This window comes from Stegodyphus dumicola, chromosome X1 (assembly GCF_044657685.1).
Source record: "Stegodyphus dumicola isolate Sdum_Otavi_A_Nest chromosome X1, ASM4465768v1".
Taxonomy (NCBI): domain Eukaryota; kingdom Metazoa; phylum Arthropoda; class Arachnida; order Araneae; family Eresidae; genus Stegodyphus; species Stegodyphus dumicola.
The window spans coordinates 77,943,941-77,962,998 of NC_140780.1; the positions used below are offsets into that span (position 1 = coordinate 77,943,941).

Sequence of the window (19,058 nt, forward strand, 5' to 3'; positions counted from 1 at the left end):
GCATGCATGCTGCGATTTTTGTGTTTGATAATATGTTTATGTTAGAATCGCTATAACCATCACTTTCCGTCTTTAGAAATATATCACTGTTAGTTTGACTTCTGCTGCTTATAGCCTTTTATGAAAATTAATTTGACATCTAATTATATAATTTCTAAATTTGTCAATATCTGAAATTTAGAAACCTAATTATTTCACTCCAGTTGAGAACAATATTTGTTGTAGTAATCAGATGTGTGTGTGTGTTTATTCTAATACGTTCATGTTAGAATCGCTATAACCATCACCTTCCAATTCTTTAGAAATATATCACTGTTAATTTGACGTCTGCTGCTTATAGCTTTTTATGAAAATAAATTTGCCATCTAGTAATATAATTTCTAAATTTGTCAGTATCTGAAATTTAGAAAACTAATTGTTTCACTCCAAATGAGACCAATATTTGTTGAAGTATTAGTATGTATGTTCATTACCAAAAATATGAAGATTTAATTTCAGTGAATTAAATTTATGACTGCCATGTGTTTATTTAATTTCTAGGTAAAAGTATGACTAGCATTCTAATGGAAAATCCTATATGAAATGAAGAACTGCTACCAACTGCACGAAGAAGCAGGCAGTGCATCAAGTTTTTTTTCTTTGTGTGTGTGTGTATGTGTGTAATTAATTATGCTTGATTAATGCTATTTTTAGAATTCTAATATAAATTGCAAGTTTGTAGGGCATTGATAATAACATCATGTATTTAGACCAATTTGAAAGCCAAATTATCTGTGCAGAAGATATTTTTAATATCAAATATCTCTAAAAATAAACTAACATTAAACTCTAAAAATGCATGTTTTTGTGTCTGCATTATCCAGTTTCTAATATTTTTTTTTTATTTGTAAATTTTGTAAGGAATGTTGTGGCTGCTATATTGTTACTATTAGGAATTTGATTTTTTAAATAACATTATGGCTGAAAAGTCAAATAAGCCATCTAATGTCTGGGGGAAACCTGTGCCTATGAAACTCTTTGCAGCTTGGGAAGTGGATAGAACTCCTCCAAACTGCATCCCCAGGCTGTGCACATTAAATCTAACTAGACTTGTTCTTTTAAAACCTGTTGGGGGAGATATGAATTCTGTTATTATAGCTGTAAAAATGCAGAGTTCCAAAAGAACATTACGTTCAAATGAAATAATGGTTCTTAATAATGGCCTTATTGATACAGAACTCGATCTCACTTTCTCTTTACAGTACCCTCATTTTTTAAAACGCAGTAGAAATAATTTACAAATAATGCTTCAGAGAAGAAAGCGGTATAAAAACAGGGCTATGCTAGGATTCAAAACCTTAGCTGGTGGAGTAATAAATATGGCTGAAGTTCTTCAAAGGCCAATGGATAAGGAATTAGAACTACATTCAAATAACAAAGAAAAAAGTGAAGTTATTGCAAAAGTATTGATGTATGCCATTTCTAGTCAACCAGTAGACCACGAAGATGCTGACCGGCAAAAGTCATTGCGAGGTATTGAAAGAGTTGTTGAAGTGGATAATTTTTCAGATGAGGAGGAAGAATATACATCAAATGAGGATGGTTGTGATAGTGAACCAGTTGCTGAAGATGCAGCGACTGTGGGAGAACGTCATATTCATAAATCTTTGAATCAAAAGATTTTTCAGTCAGGCGTAGAGCGTCCTGACCCTGCTGAACGAAATATAAAGCAAAAAATTATTGCCTTGCTTAAGAAATTCAGAATTCCTGAGGCTGAAGTGTCTGATTCGGAACAGCTGCAAGAAGAACTGGAACAGGAGCTTATTTCCCAAAATCCCCAAGAATTTGAAGATCTTATTGATGAACTTGAAAGTATGAGTGATAGTGGTCCAGATGTTGATGATATTAGCATAACATCAACTCCAAAGCCTAGTTTACGACCATTCTTTTCTTCTGGTACTTTAACAGCATTAGATAAGTCAAATATGCCTTTGGTTAGTGATGATAGTTCGAGAAAAACTGATGAAAATCATGAAAGTGGCACTGATCAAGAGAATACCGATACTAGTCAAACTGCGAGTCCACCAAAATCATTAGCTATGGATGATAAAAAATCTTTCATTCAGTCAGGTTTAGAAAAAGAAAAAAAGACTAGGTTATTTATGCGAGAAAAGAATACATCAAAGGACCGCTCAACTAGTTTTAAAGACAGTAAAGATAAATCGGTATATGAAAAATCAATATCAAAAGATTCAGAATGTAGTCCCCAAAAAACTGTACTGGAACAGTTAGCTAGAATATTTCCTTCTGATGATTCCATTCCAGATCGTTTAATAGTTATCAGTGCTATTGATACAGTGGGAAACTCCTTAGCTGTGAACCTTTTAGATAGAGATTTAAATATTATCACAGTCTTCTCTAATTCAGATTTAAGAGCAATGTTTTCTTGTTTGATGAACAAAATACAAAAATTTTGCAACTGCAATTCTCGTGCTCCGCAGAGTATAAAAGTAGGCATTCTTGGTCATGACAGTTTTTTTAGCTCTGTTTTACGTCTGTATGTTGAGCATTTTTCAGCCAAACCATCTGAATGGCAAACATATGTGAAATTTTATGTTGTTCCATTAGCATCTAGCTCTGTTGCAAAGCACTTAAGTAGTATTGATAACACTTATGCTCTTAAATTTATTGATAGCTCTTGGAAAGATCTTTTAGATCATGGCAGTGATGTATCAACCACTCCTGAAATACATGTAGCTGTTGATCGGATATTACATTATTTAAACAATGCATCAGCCTTATGGCAGATGGCTATTGCTGAGGCAATGGTAACTTACAAGGAAAAAAGCTCAGATGATGAGTCGTCTCAGGTTTTTATACCTTTTATCACAGATGTGAAAATTGGTATGATGGAAGGCATAACTCAAACTACATCTGTAGATTCAGAGGAAATGTCTTCCAATTTAACTGTACCTGGTGGCTCACCTCCATCTAACGTAACAGAAAAAGTTCCTCGTGAAAGCACTACACCTCCTAGTTCTCCTAGTATTTCAAGTGCACTCCTTGGAAATAGTCCCAATGTACTTCCAAGCGCACCTGCTATTGCTGAAACTATGGATTTACAACTTGATTATTGGACATTATCTCAAAAAACTGATGCTGGCAAGAAAGGAGAAACTTCAAAGTTAAGTTTGAAAACTACTTTTCGCACTCTTCAAGTGTCACGTGTTAGCGGCTCTGTCGAATCGGGATCATCATCCCTTACTCTCACTTATGTAACCAAAGAGAAGAAACAAAAAATCATGAGATTAGGAAAGAAGAAAGAAAAAGAGAAAGAATTGGATAATCGCTATCAGCAAGTGGATGGTATTCACAGACTTATATGTTCTTGCCGAACATTGCAAGCTCCACTTAAAGTAACTATTGATGGTGTTGAATGGAGTGGAGTGAAATTTTTTCAGCTTACTTCCCAATGGCAAACTCATATAAAATACTTTCCAGTGGCATTATATTCTCTGCAGGAGCATACATGCTAAAATTTCATTGTATTACTCGGTTTGCTTTTTAGTGCCAAGAGCATGAACGTAAAATATGTAGTCCAATGTGTCTTGCTGTGTGTGTTATTAAAATATTTGTTCCTTAAACATAATGTTCAGTTTACATAACATTTTGTACAAAATATATCTCTTACTTCATTTGTTTCCACCCTTTAACTTATTAAACAGAAAATTTTCTTTTTGTGTTGTCATACAGTTTAGGAGATGCACTGTTACTGTAATAGTCATAATATTTGAAAATTTTTCAACTGTTTTTGTCTAAATATTTTTATGCTAAATTTTCATGAATATTGTAGCTTATGGTGTTACAGATTGTTGTTGTCTGTGATAGATGGCTGTATTAATGGCTGTGCTGCTTACTGGTCATTTAAATTTGACATATAAACTGTTTAATACATTGAAGTTTTGAATATCTTAATTATAAGGCTGTGCTGTAATTTTACTATTTTTGTAAGCTCAATGAGCATATTTTGTCTATTACACCCTGAATATTTTGTGATGTTGCATGCCTTTCTTGTTGCATATTTTTTTGTATTTGAATTTAATAATGTAATGAAGAGAAAAATAATTGTATTTTTCGTAAAAACGGCATATTGAAATATTAGTTGAATTCAAAATGTGGGTGTAATAGTTGTTAATTACATTCATCTAAAGTACTTGTGCCCTTCCTTTTTAAGTCTGGAGATGTATCTTAAAACATGTTGATGTTATTCTTCCATGTGTAAACCATTTTGGTTTTTTGATGTAGCCGTATAAATACTAGTCTGTCAGTGGTATATTAAAATATTATATGATATTCTGTATTGTCTGACTGTAGAATGCAGATATACAATTTGTTTGAAAACTGAGAACAACGTAAATACATTTTGCTATATGTGTAGTGTTTTTCTGGAACTGTGTATTTAAAGTTTTTAATGATTCAAAAGTAGGTATTTGTGTTACATTTGTAATTATGGTCACTTTAGGGGTGTAAGTATGCATTAAAAATCAGTGAGAATTGAGTTAGATTAAATTTTGTTATTGTTATGTTTCTTATCTGCCTCTTAAAAATAATGGGTTTTTAAACATTGAACTGCTACATTAGCTGTGTCACTGAAGCTTTATAAATCATGCTGTAGCAGATGCAGCTAACATAATTTCCAAGGTTTTGCCTTTAATTTATCAAAGTGAAAAATAAAGTTTAACCCTCTGAGTGGCACGGCCGTTTAGATCTGCTTATGAAGAGCTTAAAATGGCATTTATTTGCTTAACTTTTACAATATATTGTTTTAGTCAGTGTTCTCATAAACTTGCTTTCACAAGATAATATTTATATCATTAAAGAAAATACGAAATCATGATGTTTTAATTAGGTAATATGCACTGAATGACAAAAATTTTCATGGCTGGATAAAAGCAGTCATGCCACTCAGGGAGTTAATAATTTGAATGATCATGAAATATTTAAACACTGGGAACTGAAAATTCTCCTATGGTTTAATCTTCATAATTTAAATGTTTTTAGTGTTTCAGTGTTCCCTTTTTTTTTTTTTTTTTTTTTCCATAAGCTGTTTTTAGTACAGATTACTCTACATGATATCATTTATTTTAATAATTAATTTTAAGTTAATTTGTCCGAGACAGGAATTAATTATATAATTATGTTAATACTTTTACAGGCTAATTAATATACAGTACAAAATCCAAGATCCGGACATACAGAACGATCTAAAATCCAGACCTCAAAAGCCACCACCACCTTTTTTTTAAGGGAATTATTTTTCTAAATGCTTTACACATGCGCATTTGGTTTTTTTCGCCCTCCTCTGCAATAAAACGTGGAGAGTCCCGATTCTGAATTTCTCTTCGGCACTAAATAAAATACTTCGTTATTGAGGAAACAATCATTTTAACATAAATTTGTGTGATGAATAATTTGGCTCCATAGCTGTGTATCTGCTCCACATACATCTCAAACTGAAACATTCTAGCACATAGAAACATCGTTGATTTTGTACCTAATGTTTAATATCCTAGACGCCAACCTCACGTTTCCAGATACAATAACAACACTACTACAATACCAACAATACTCACGTTTCCAGAGTGGTATCAGAGGTACTTCTGTTTAATGTAAACTCACAACTGAAATCATAGCCAAAACAAAAGTAAGAACTTGTATTCCAAACTGGAAAAGCAAACCAACTGGTTAGCACATATAAGATGCAAGTTTGACACACTTGCCACTAGATGGCCCTACTCAAGTGAGACTTTTGCTCCATCTTCAGATATTCAAGGCTTTTTGAAATATTTTAGCATAAAATCTGCTATATGGAGCATCATAAGATCTTGGGAGGATGTATTTCCAGATCTTTTAAAAAATGCTTGGTATAATTTATGGCCAGCTACCATATTTCATGGTAAGGATGATGAAGATTATAGCCACGAATTTGAATGTTTTCAGATATATCATACGAAATGTAAAAAACAATCCAATTTCCCAGTTAATTGAACTTCTAAAGAAATGTGGTGAAGCAGTTAAATGAAGATGATATAACAAAGTTTTCATTTTCATTGCGATACAATGCCCCAATCATCAGTCAATTAACGGACGGCGAAATCTGTTGTATGGTTCTAGATCTAGAAAATACTGCTAGCCATAGTGAAGAAAGTAACAGGTTGCTGAAAATGAAAAGATTTCAATTGACAAGTTATTCAGAATTCTTGACTCGCCAATTACAGGACATGAACAATAGAACTTAATGACTGAACAACAAATTATGTCTGTCTACAGAATTAAATCCATGTTAAATTTCTTGAATAATGCCAAGGCTGTTCAAGAATTTTTGAAATATTTTTGCACAAATTCTGCTGTGTGGAGCATTTCAATATTGTGGGAGGATGTGCCTCCAGATACTCTAAAAAGTTCTTAGCATAATTTATGGCCAGCTACCATATTTCATAGTGAAAATGATGAAGATGAGCATTGAGAATTCGAAAGCTTTCGGATATCGCAAATGATGGGTGAAATTTTCCAATTAACCTTCCAGCACGCACGCGTCATATTTTTTACGACATCCATTATTTGACCTTTTTTGGCACGAAAAACAATAGAAATGAGTGAATATTGATAATAACTTTGTTAAGGAATAAAATATTAATCCTATAATTGCAAACTATAAATGATATCACATTCAAATGTAAGTAAATTATTTTTTAAGTTATGTTGGTGAGATGGAAATGCAGTGATGTATTTCATTGTAGAAAATTTTATATTTATTATTTAATAATTATATTTTAAAATCGAAGCTAATTTTAATATTCATCAAAGACAAGTATAGACAATAAAAAAGGAAAACACGTTGGTAGGTAAAAAGTAAGTTTAGCATTACTTCTGCAAGGAAATTTACTTCTTACTGGTTACAAAAACGTACTTTAAACTAACTTTAATGTTTTTATTTATTTCTAAAAAATAGAAATAAAAGAAAATAAGGAATGGAAATCGCTATTATTCTCCCATCCAAAGGTTTCCTTTTCTTTATCAGATAATTCTTGAAGAATCCGAAGCTGGTTTCATATTTTTTTTTGCCATGAAAACCGATATAAAATTTGCAGAGCCAAATGTATTCAAATTAAAATAATACATGATGATGAATAACACAAAATAACAAAATATTTGAGAAAAAAAGTATTTTCCGAATTTTAAAACATGACCACGCACATGTCGTAACTTTTATGAAAAAGCTGCTATGTAGCACAAAAGCCCAGTTAAAAAAAAAAAGTCAAATAACTTTCTGTTGGCACATTCCATGATGTGGGAAAGGGTAGAAAGGAGGAATAGAAATGACCTTCAGGTGTCTCAGCTTCGATATGCGAAAAATGTGCGTTAAAAACTGAATTTGTCATAAATTTTGCACATGCTGGAAGGTTAATGCATTTTGTAATGAAATGTGGAGAAGCTGTAATAAATGAAGATTGTATAACAAAAGTTTTTCATTGCGGCGACAATCCTCCAATCATCAATTAATTAACGGATGGTGAAATCTGTAGTAAATCCAGAAAATACTGCTACCGACAGAGAGGTTATTGAAAATAAAAAAATTTCGATTGGCAAGTTCGATTGACACAGCAACTACAAGACTTGAACAGTGGAACTGTAATTGAACAAGACACTATGGCTGTCTATAGAATTAAATAGAAAGTACTGGCATATAAAACAAAACAACTTACATTGAAAGAAATGTTTAAAAAATTAAAGAAATAAATATTAAGCCTTTTTTTTTTTTTTTTTTTTTTTTTTGTAAATTTTGATACCCTTTATATCATAAATGCTTCATTATTTCATATAAATGACGATGTCATATTTTAAATTTTATAATTTCATTATTTCATATAAATGACGATGTCATATTTTAAATTTTATAATTTCTACATGCCATCTTACTAGATTTAAACTGGTCATCTAATATCCGCAATCGATGAATCTCGACCTTGGACTTTGTATTGTACTTCATTTGTTTTGTGAATTTGACAGCTTTTTTGTAATCAGTTAAATTGTGACAACTGCATACTATAATAGATACAATATAATGACAACTCGCACTTCACTATAATAGATGAACCTTTTGGTCTCATTCAGTTGCCTGTATGCTTAATGTTATTTTATGCTGCTGTAGCAAACTGTGAAAATTGGAGATTACAAATTATTTGGATATCCTCATTTGAAACTTTTTTAATATTTTTTCCAGATTTTAATGAAAAAATTACTGCCACTTAAAATCATCGAATTTTAGGATGTTGGAATCCATATTCCACATTGCATTCATAAAGGAAAAACCTTTACGTTACTTTTCTTTATGTTCAGCCTTACTTTCCTCTTTGTTCTAAACAAAGTCTGTGTAACAGGTATGACACCCAATCTAGGAGAACGAGGACATAATAATCAAATCTTTAGACACCATATGGTGTATGTGACCATTATTTCCACTTACATCCAAATTGGGAACTTGGCATACTTTAGGTCTTTTGAAAAACAGGATATTCTTTAAAAAGTTATTGAATCTTTCCTTTGTAACCATACTTGTCTTAAAAGTTAAAAGCAAATTTGTTAACATTTTTTGTTATTTGTTTTCATAAAATAAGAAACACTATATTTTTGCGAGATACTTTTCTGATTAAAGTGTGTATAGCGAGTGAAATTTTTGGTCCTTTGAAGTTTGTTATAGCGAGGTCTGACTGCCTTTGAATAATATTCATTGTGCATGTAGTAATTCTATATCTAAAATTCAGTGATATTATGTCATGAAGTTTGTGAAAAATGCTTTTTTTTGTGTGTGTATGTATGTGTGTGTGTGTGCATCAGTTCATGTTATAATCTTAATGCAATAAATCAGTATCGGTAATATTACTTTTTCATCTATATATAACAGGGATGGCCAAACTTCAAGACGATGGGAGCCGCATGATAGGTTTTATGAATGTTCGAGAGCCGAAATTTCAAATTTATATCGTTTTCAAAAATAATGATACAGGTTTTGAATCTAAAGAAACTTTTGAAGTAAATTAATGAATCTGTGATTACATATAAATATGAATACATCTTGATATCTTCTGTTTTGTATTCAGAAATGTTAAGTCCTAAGAAAGTACAAATTTGTAACTTGAAGTTTTATGATTTAAAACTTTTTTTTTGTATTTTTTAAAAAGGAAGTATTGTAACCGTGAAAAATTTCACGTATCATATTTCAACAAAAATATCCATTTTGACCACTATCGAATGCAATTACTAATGATGTTGTTTTTGCATGACATCTGTGCATAAGGACAGAATAAAGGACTCTTTTTCCCAAAAAAAAAATTATAAAACTGATTTACAATGAATTTTGAAGAGATTGTTTTGTAGCATCTGTACATACATACGTACTTAACTTGCATAACTCAAAAACGAGTAGCCTCAGAATGTTGAAATTTTGTATATAGGACTGCTATAACATGTAGATGTGCACCTCGCATTTTAGTTGCAATCGGCCACACCAAAAGTATATATATATATATCCACTCTGTTACTTGTCTTGGTGAGCTGTTTTTTTATTCTTATATGTTTGTAAATTGTGCAATTTTTGCTTTAAAAATGATTTAATTATGTTGTTCCGGTTAAGATTTGTATGCCTTTAGTTAACCTGCATGCAATAATTGTGGAATTATAAACAATTCTAATGTTTTTTAAGTACAGCTAAGCCTAATTTTTGATTACCATGGCAGCCATGTTTGTTTACATATGAAACTTGGCAGAATAGTAGATTTGTTGCCAATCCAGAAAAACTAAGCTTCGCAACAACAAAGTAACATCTTTTATTATTGTGAATTAAATTATGCTTCATTCATTCTGGAATTATCATTTAAGTTATTAGCTTGTTTTTGCATACAAATTGTAAAAATTGTTTGTTTTAACTGTAGTTGTTGTTTTGTGTGTTTTTTATATATATCTTTCAAATTGTTATGAAAATATTCTGAATTTTTATGTATTTTTACCTTGCCGCTAAGTGAGAACTGAATTGGTAGCGCATGCGCATTAGGTAAGCGATGCTAAATCGTCTGCGAAAAACTGTTTTTTTATTTGTTTAATTTCTTTTATACATCGTTCTAGATGTATTATAGTATTTGAATAGACTTGTGGTAATTTTTCCAGATGATATAATTTTTGTGCACTCTTGATGTATAAAATGAGTGAGGTGTGATGCTTATAAGTTAACATAGCGCCAAAGTGTCGCTATAGTAAATAAATATTGTGAACTTTAAAGAGTGCATTTATTCTATTGTGGTTTGAGCACTATCGACGAAGTAGTTTTAATTCAAAATTCGTTAACTGTTAATTCAATATGTTTAAATGAAATGCAAGAATATTGTGTATAATTTAATATTCTGTACAAGGAAGTCGTATGGTGTACACATCGGCTTTTTTTCTTTAAGGTAGAGAAATCAAATATTTTCGTCTAATTTCCTTTATATCTCTCCCTTTACAATTATTGTTGTTTTATTTTAGTAGATTTAAAATGAATTGGAAGCATATTCTTTGGTCTACATTTCCATAAGTATTATATTAGTAAATTACAAATCATTATTTAAAAGAAAATTGAGAGTTTTTTAACTCATGAGCAATCTTTTAGAAAGGATAAATTAAATGATATATGTCAATGCACACTGCAGAGAAACTGCTGTTCGAGAAAGAATGTTTATTTACAAATAAGCTGTTAACTTGTTGAGGCTTTTGCTTAAAAAGTAATTTTGTGTCCCCACACAATTAACATAAGGATAAGCATACTGAGAACATTCGAATTTTTGGATCCTAAGCAAAGAAATAGTTAAACACTTTTCCCCAAAACTTTATTATAACTGATGCCCAGTACAGAAGAATTTACCAAAAAAAGAATATTACTGCAATTTCAATTCAATGGTATTCAAATAATTAGTATCTCTCATGATGGCCATGATTGACACAATATTTCAGCATAAAAGCCAATGAAATCTGCCAGAATTTTTTAGGAATGCACTGCGCATCATTGAAAATTCTTGAAACTATATCTAGAATTGTTCTGGTGATTTTTGACATAGCTAATGAAGTTTATGCACATCATTGAAAATTCCCAAAACTGCCTCTTGAATCGTTAGGATAATTCTAGGCATACATAACCTGTTGCTAATAAATCTAGTAGTTCATGCCGGGTTATACAAATGCTTCATCGAGCACATATTGTGACTACCAGCCAAACTCTTCAACCTACCTAATTAATTTTGAGCTGTTTTTCAAATACATGGTAAATCAAAACTAATGTTACAGAAAGAGTGAATTTATTTTGCAAATGCAGATATAACATTAACGCATAACTCTTCATATTTCTATGGACATGCGCAGATGTTCGATGTGGAGGCCTTTTGTAACATGCAGATGTCTGGACAATAGTTTGAATTTCGAAGTAAAATAACTTGGAAGAAAATTTTAAATAAATTGTTAGCCTAACTGTTACATAGTACAACTTTTCGTGGGGTTACCAAACTTGCGTACAGAAAATAAATCTCAAATGGAGTGTTTAGGCAGAGGATACTTTAGAAAATAAAAGATCAAACTTTAAATGCGTACAGTATCAAAATTTCACATTATTGCCTGAAATTTGTAATAAAGAAGCAGTGGATCATTGTACATCTTTCCATTTGACTATGACGCTTTCATGACGGGCATGTTAGACATACATGTTGATTGAAAATTAGACAAAAAATACAAACGGATTAAAAGAAGTGTAATCAGCCAGTGCAGCTGCAGAATGCGAGGTATAAAGAACGACCATCAAACAAGAAATCGAAAAATATGAGAAAATATTACAAGCTAGATATTTGACCAATGTCAATATGAAGATTTTGACAGAAACTTTCGAGAAGAGAGATGTTTTTGTTCTCTTGATCCCTCATTGCTTGATGCAGTGTTACCGATATGATTTGATGATCAAGGTGAAAAATCTTTATCTGAAATAACAGTACTTGATGAAATGGGAATTGAACATTTTGATATTAAAATCTAAATAGTTGTCAAACCAATGATTTTTCCCAACAGCTCATTTCAGCATGCACAACCATTGGTTAAATAAATTATGATCTCTGCCTAGGATTACCAAGGAATTATTATGAAAGACAGAGTTTCATGTGGGAAAAGTGTTCATTAAGCATATTATTATGAATGGTTGCGAAATCTGTGAAGGAATTGCATAAGAATGCTTGACTTGCTTAGGAAGAGGAATTAATTTCAAAAGAATTCCACATAAAATTGAGACAAGTCTCCTAAAAAAATAAGAGGCTAAAGGTTCACTCCACCAAAAAATGAAATTCTCGTAAAATTCTTCCACAGATTAAAAGAGCTCTATATGGATCGCACGGTGAAACAGGCCTCTTCAGGAGTTACTCACGCTATTCAAGGGCTGAATAAATGTAGTACCCTAAAGTGAATAGCAAATCTTCCAGGTGGATCACAACTGTTGTGAACAGTGAGATCTGACAGGAATGTAAGCAGATACTGTCTGAAGGAAAATTTAACTTGAGAGAAAACATATTAGGGAGACTAATTAAATAAAATATTAGATTTGTGTTATAGATTAACTTCGTATGAGTGTATTTCAATTACCATTTCCTGTTCAAAAAGTAACAACCGGAATAGTAATTACCAGAAGTGGAATTATTTGTAATTTTAATGTATTTGTTGCTCTGATGATAAGCCAGCAGTGGACGGTTTGGAATCTGTCAGATTTTTTGCATACATAATATCAGAAATTAAATTAGTGATTAGTAAAGAAACATGACAGTGCATAATTTCTAATTCAGATTTCATTTATTAAAAAAGCCCACTAGTGCCCGAGCGGTAAAGTCACTGAACACTGGTAGTTCGGTTCGAGGTTCGAATCCCGCAAACAGGCTGGCTGCATGGGCGTTTTCGTGGTTTTCCCCATGTGTAATGTGTATACGAGACAGTTTCCCTTGGAAAGTCTCCACGAAGGCATCCCTCCCCTTAGGCAGATAGCCCTCGAGGCTTTGCCATAATCAACACACATTTATTAAAAAATTAAACTATATTAATTCAAAACAAGTCTCATTTCAGATGGCAAAGGATCGCAAGTAGCTCGTGAGCCGCGGTTTGGCCATATCTGGTATATATACGTTATTTTACACCTCGGGCTATTTTCATAGGTTATATGCTGTCATGTTATAAATTGTCAAATTTTAATGTAACCAAATTTGAGAGTACCAGTAAAATAATTATAACTTTAAAAAAATTCAGATTCTTTAAAGAAGCCAGTTGAATTCGTAATTAAATATTCCCAGCAATAAGGTTACCTTTGTGTTGTATCTGAAATGTATATAAATTGTTTTCGTTTATTATTTTGTATGGTCTTTTGTGATTCGAAAATAGTTACTCTTTTTGTAGATAATCTTTTCATTATGAAAAAGAGAATGAGTTTTGAATGGTTTGTAAAATCTGTACATATTATTGTGCTCCGTAAAAGAAATATGCACTTAAGTTGTATTTTCTTCATTTCTGAGTAAATTTAAAGCAAGTGATGCATTTTACTTAAATGCTATACAGCTTTTACCTTAATTTCTGTTTTAAAGTGCATCAATTATTTTGTCATAAAGTTTTATTCATCTTTCTGTAGAAACCAGTTCTTCCTTTGTCAGTGAAAATACAATCTTTAAGCTGTCTTATAATGTCAGTGATGTTATCTTTATTTGTTTCTATTATTTGGCACTGCTGTAACTTCATGCTCTTTAACCCTCTGGCTGCTTATCCCGTGATTTCCACGGGCAACTCAAATGTAGCAAAAATCTGCTCTTTCTGCGGGCATGTGTTTTTCTTCCTTTATTGATGAGCACATCTCGTTTTTCCCCCGTTTAACCTCTGAAGTAAATTATATACAGTATTGAACGTTTAATTTATGTTTTTGGCCAACAAATATCGTTAGTTGTCCTCTAAATCGTGGCATTTGAAGGCACGTGGTATTACCACTCACTCCACTTTTTTCACTCTTTTTTCTTACAGAAATGGCTGCTAGAAAACATTCAGCAATTATTTTGATTATTTAATTAAATTATTAATTAGATTTATTGATTATATTAATAATTAGATTGATTATTAGTTCGATTTATTGAATCTGGTGCAAAGACTATGAAGTTGGACTTTGCCTTCAATCCTGTTTTGACCTCTATCATACTAAACTGCATTTCTAAGGTATTTTTTCCTCAGTGCTTTATATTTTCTTAAATTTTATATATTTTACTTTTTTATATTATGCAATAAATAGAAATTAACTGAAATTTATTTTAAAAATTTGGGGGGAGGGGGTGATACATCTGAAATTGGTTTTTCTAGCAACTTAGTTTCTCGTGATAAAAATCTATATAAAAAAATATTTTCTAAAAAGGAAAAATGCATTTTTCAGTTCTCCAATGTATATAGATTTAAAATATGCAAAAACAAAATTGCACAATTTTTTAAGCGATTTCGGTTCACAAATTGAGCAGTCAGAGGGTTAAATGAGTTATATTTCTTTAATGTTGTAAATATCATGAATGAATTATTTCTTTAAATACATGAAGAAAAGGCGGTTCTGTTATTTATTTCATTTATTGTTTGTTTTCATATATGATCTAATTGTTTATTATGTATGTGAGTTAAGATCTTTTTCTGTACAGTGTGTACTTGTTGATTCCTTTGCATTTCTGTTCAGTTACTACTTGAAATCCCTGTGACATCTGAAGTCATTTGATAAATGTTTTTTTTATGATTACCAACAGCTTTGCTGTGATATGTATCTCTAGTTTGAAACACTATTACTATTATCATAACTTTTAGAGTTATGAGTAGTGCTGTGATAGTTAATGTACGTAACCAAAACATTTTGGCTGAATTTGTGTGAAGCTATTATTTCCTTGTAAAAAAAAAAATGCTGAAAATTCTTAAAATGATGTAAATTTTCTTTAGTGAATAAGATGCTGTGTTGGTTGGTGTTTATGTGTGTATTGTATGTATACAAAGCATTGTTAGTTATTTGAAATATGACAGTGTTCAAATTAATGTTAAACTTATAGTGAAGTAAGAGCCACTGCCAATTTTTTAGTGGTGTTGGATACATGTATTTTTGCTGTTCTTTTTGTAATTCATCTGGATCATTAAAAATATGATTTAATGTCAATTTAAGAAATCTGTCGAAAATAAGATGAGTGTCAGCATCTTGTAATAAGATTGTAATGAATGCAAAGGATATTTATAAACCTAAATCATGTGCATCGCAAATTATCTTCCCATACTCACAAGACTATAAAAGCTAATTCTGAAAATAAAAATTAATATTTTAAATGCTAATTAGTGTAAGAAAAATTTAATTTTGAAGTGAAACTGAAATCAAAAAGTAACTTCACGTACCTCATAAATATAGTATGATTTGCATTGTATATTAACTTATATATACAGTAAGACCCTGCTTAATGCTGATCTGTTTAATGCTCTTTTGGTTTAATACATTTTTATAGTGGGATTCCCTGAAAGCTGCACACAGCATTGGGCTTCCCCAAAATCAAAAGTAATTTATCTGAATTACTTCTCTGTAGTGTTACACGAGCATTTGTTGTTATTATTGTAAATATAAATGTATGTAATGTAATGAAATGATTGATATAGTGATAAATATTAATATTATAATTTTAATTTTTGATATGGGTGTTAAATAAGAAACACAAAAATAAAGCGACAAGAAAAAGCATTTCACTGGAAACTGAAATGTAAGTGCTTAGAAGATTAGATAGTGATGAATATTAATGTCAAATTGGTGTTTCATTGAACTTGTCAACTTCAAAAATAAGGACAATTCTCAAGAATAAAGAAAAAATAGAATCATCAGAAACTATTATTACAAAACCTCTGCAACTAGAATAACCCATTTTAGAAATAATAGAGGAGGTGGAAAAATGACTTTCTGTATGGATTGATGATGAAATTGCAATATGCATTAAGCCAAGTTATTATAATTGAAAAAGCGAGAATTATTATTTAATCACATTCAAATTGAAGCAGGTGACACACTTGAAACTTTCGTTGCAAGACCAGGATGGTTTAATTGATTAAACATCGAAGTAATCTTCATAACATACAGATGACAGGGGAAGCAGCAAGTGGAGATATAAAAGCAGTGGCTGAATTTCCAGCAACATTAAGAACAATAACTGAACAGAGAAACTATCTTCCAGAATTAGGTTTTAATGTTGATGAAACAGGCCTGTTTTGGAAAAGAATGCCAAAACTTCTATCCCGTGAAGAAAAATGTGCGCCAGGATTTAAAGCTGCAAAAGATCACTTAACACTTCTCCTGGGTGCTAATGCCAATGGAGACTTCAAATTAAAGCCACTTCTTGTTTATCATTCCAAAAACCCAAGCGCGATGAAAGGAATATTAAAATCGGCTTTACCTGTAATTTGGGAGGCTAATAAAAAATCGCGGATAACTATGAAAATTTTCCAGAATTGGTTCACTGAACGTTTTGTCCGTCTGTTAAATGCTATGGCAAAAGCAAAAAATTTTAACCAAAAGTGCTTCGTTTAATGGATAATGCTCCAAGCCACCCAATGAATTTATCTGACTTAATGACATGCATTTCAATCCAAGTGGTTTTCTTGCCGCCTAGCACAACTGCATTAATCCAACCAATGGATCAAGGTAGTATATCAAATTTTAAAGCTTATTACCTGTGGTGAACATTTAAACAAATGTTTAAAAAAACGGAGATGATAAAAAGTAAGAGATTTTTGGAGGAACTATAATATCATTAATGCTATAGAAAACATAAATCTTTCTTCGAATGAGGTAATGGGAAAATGTTTGAAAGGAGTGCGGAAAAACATTTGGCCAGATTTAAGCAAGGACGATGACACTAGAGATTCTGTAGTTGATATGAATGAAATAGTGGGATTACCGAAGCAAACAGGTTTAAATGAAATTAATGTGGAAGATTGCAAAGAAATTTTGCAAGAAACAGTAGGTAGTCTTTCTAATTATGAGCTCAATTAACAGATGAAGAACACAAAAATATTAAAAATAGCGATTCTGATGAAGAGCAAAAGAGCTTTCAATGGCATTTCTAAAAACCGGGTTAGCCTCCATAACGGAAATTATGGACTTATTTATTGAAATTGATGCAGAATTTGATAGTTGAAAGGCAAAGTGGGGTGTCTTTGGATGCTTTGTTCTCTTATCGATAACAGCTTAATGGAGCACGAAAAGAAAAAAATGCAAATGACATTAGATACCTTCTTGATTAAAAAAAACAGAAAATTGTAATTTGAGAAAAATCTTAATGATCTAAAATATAAATGGTGGCTTAAAATTTTATTTCTATGAAGTCTTTTGTTCTGTTTCAATATCTGTAAGAAGTAAGTTTTAATTTTGTCTTGTTATAAAAAAAAACGTATTTAATGAACTTAAATAAAATACTTGAACAGGTTTTTTTTTTTTTTTTCCTGTTTTTTAATCGTTTTCCTCTAACCCCATTATTTACATGATGAGGTGACCTCATTTTATGCTATTTCGTGTAATGCTCTACTTTGATGGAACTTAACCCGTGTTAAGAGGAGTTTTGCTGTATATATATATATATTTGTGTATATATAAATTTTTAAGAACTGCTTATCTGCAATGTGCAATATATTAATTTTTTGTTATTAAAATCTAAAATGATTTTATTGATTTATAATAACGTGGCATTAAATATGGAGTGGTTAGAATTTCCACTGTAACTAAAGTATTCTTATTCAGTTAATTTGATTGTAATTTATATATAAACTGCCATCTTAATACTGTTTTTTTTTGTAGCATACTCTAATGTTGAACAATCACGGATTATCTTGCCTTTTCAATATAATTGTTAAGAATCAGTTTTTAACCTAAACTTTTGTATTGACTAAAATTATCAATGCATATGGAACAGTAAATGGATGTCAATGTTAAAATTAATTATTTTTTCATGTAATATAATTTTTAAGAATTTATAAATAGTTTGTATGTAACTAGAAATTTGCTATATTCAGAATAATCAAAGGGAACCCAATCATACTACACTGGGAAGTAAAAAAGGGGGGAGAATGCATGATTTGAGGTGCTCTTCAGCTATTAATTTTTTATATACTGAATTTTTGTAGTCAATTAACATAGTTATCATTTCGTCAATTGAAGTCCTTATAAATGTAGTAAAGCTTCACAAGTGTAAAAGCTGATGTTTGTGCTCAAGTGGCTTTCCTCGTTGTATAATGTTATACATATACTCTATGTATGTTGCTTTTAGTTGCAAAATAATAAAAATACATATTATGTAGTTTTGATTTTATTCTTGAAATGTAAAAACAAAAAATTTCAAATTTAATTGGTTTAGTATGTTTTAAATAACACGTGAATAAGATAAATATAATAATGAGCCATGTGTTTAGTGGTACGTTCAATAATTAATAATTATTAAAAGGTTTATCTTGAATATAGGCTGAATTACAGATTTATAGCTATATGGAAACACACAAAATAAATAAGATTGAGACTTTATATGCACTAATAGAATTTTTACATGTTGACATTTTCATGGAATTCTGAATTCTTGTATCGTTTGGTTTTTACGTCTGTTGCCACAAAAACAAAATTAAAAATATGTATGCATAAAAAGTATGGCGCGATGTCAGCGTCACCCATATAGAAGGATAAAATAAGGCATGAAAACATTTTGAAACTTAACATAAATCCCTTCTCCAGCTGAACTCTGAGGTTTAAGATGACTACCTAGGAAAAGCACAGCATTTGGAAATAGGACGCCCGATAAAGTCCAGTTGACGTGTTTACTTCAACAACCCGAACGACTTCGTCTTTTCCAGGAAAAGCTTTTATGATTCTAACAAGATTCCATTTCAAACGAGGGCGAGAATCCTGCTTGAGATAACACTAAGTCTTTCATTCCTTTGCATGCAGAGTC

General features: G+C 31.0%; 1 protein-coding gene across 1 annotated transcript in view; it reads left to right on the forward strand.

The window, feature by feature from the left end:
• The window catches only part of KrT95D (phosphofurin acidic cluster sorting protein KrT95D), a 104,083-nt gene extending 85,667 nt beyond the window's left edge, over nt 1-18,416 (forward strand). Inside the window, exon 3 of the mRNA XM_085807687.1 lies at nt 541-18,416. Within this exon, the coding sequence (XP_085663813.1) occupies nt 957-3,515 (2,559 nt within the window). The 5' untranslated portion in view covers nt 541-956 and the 3' untranslated portion in view covers nt 3,516-18,416. The remainder of the gene's footprint in view (nt 1-540) is intronic.
• Nucleotides 18,417-19,058: the final 642 nt, after the last annotated feature.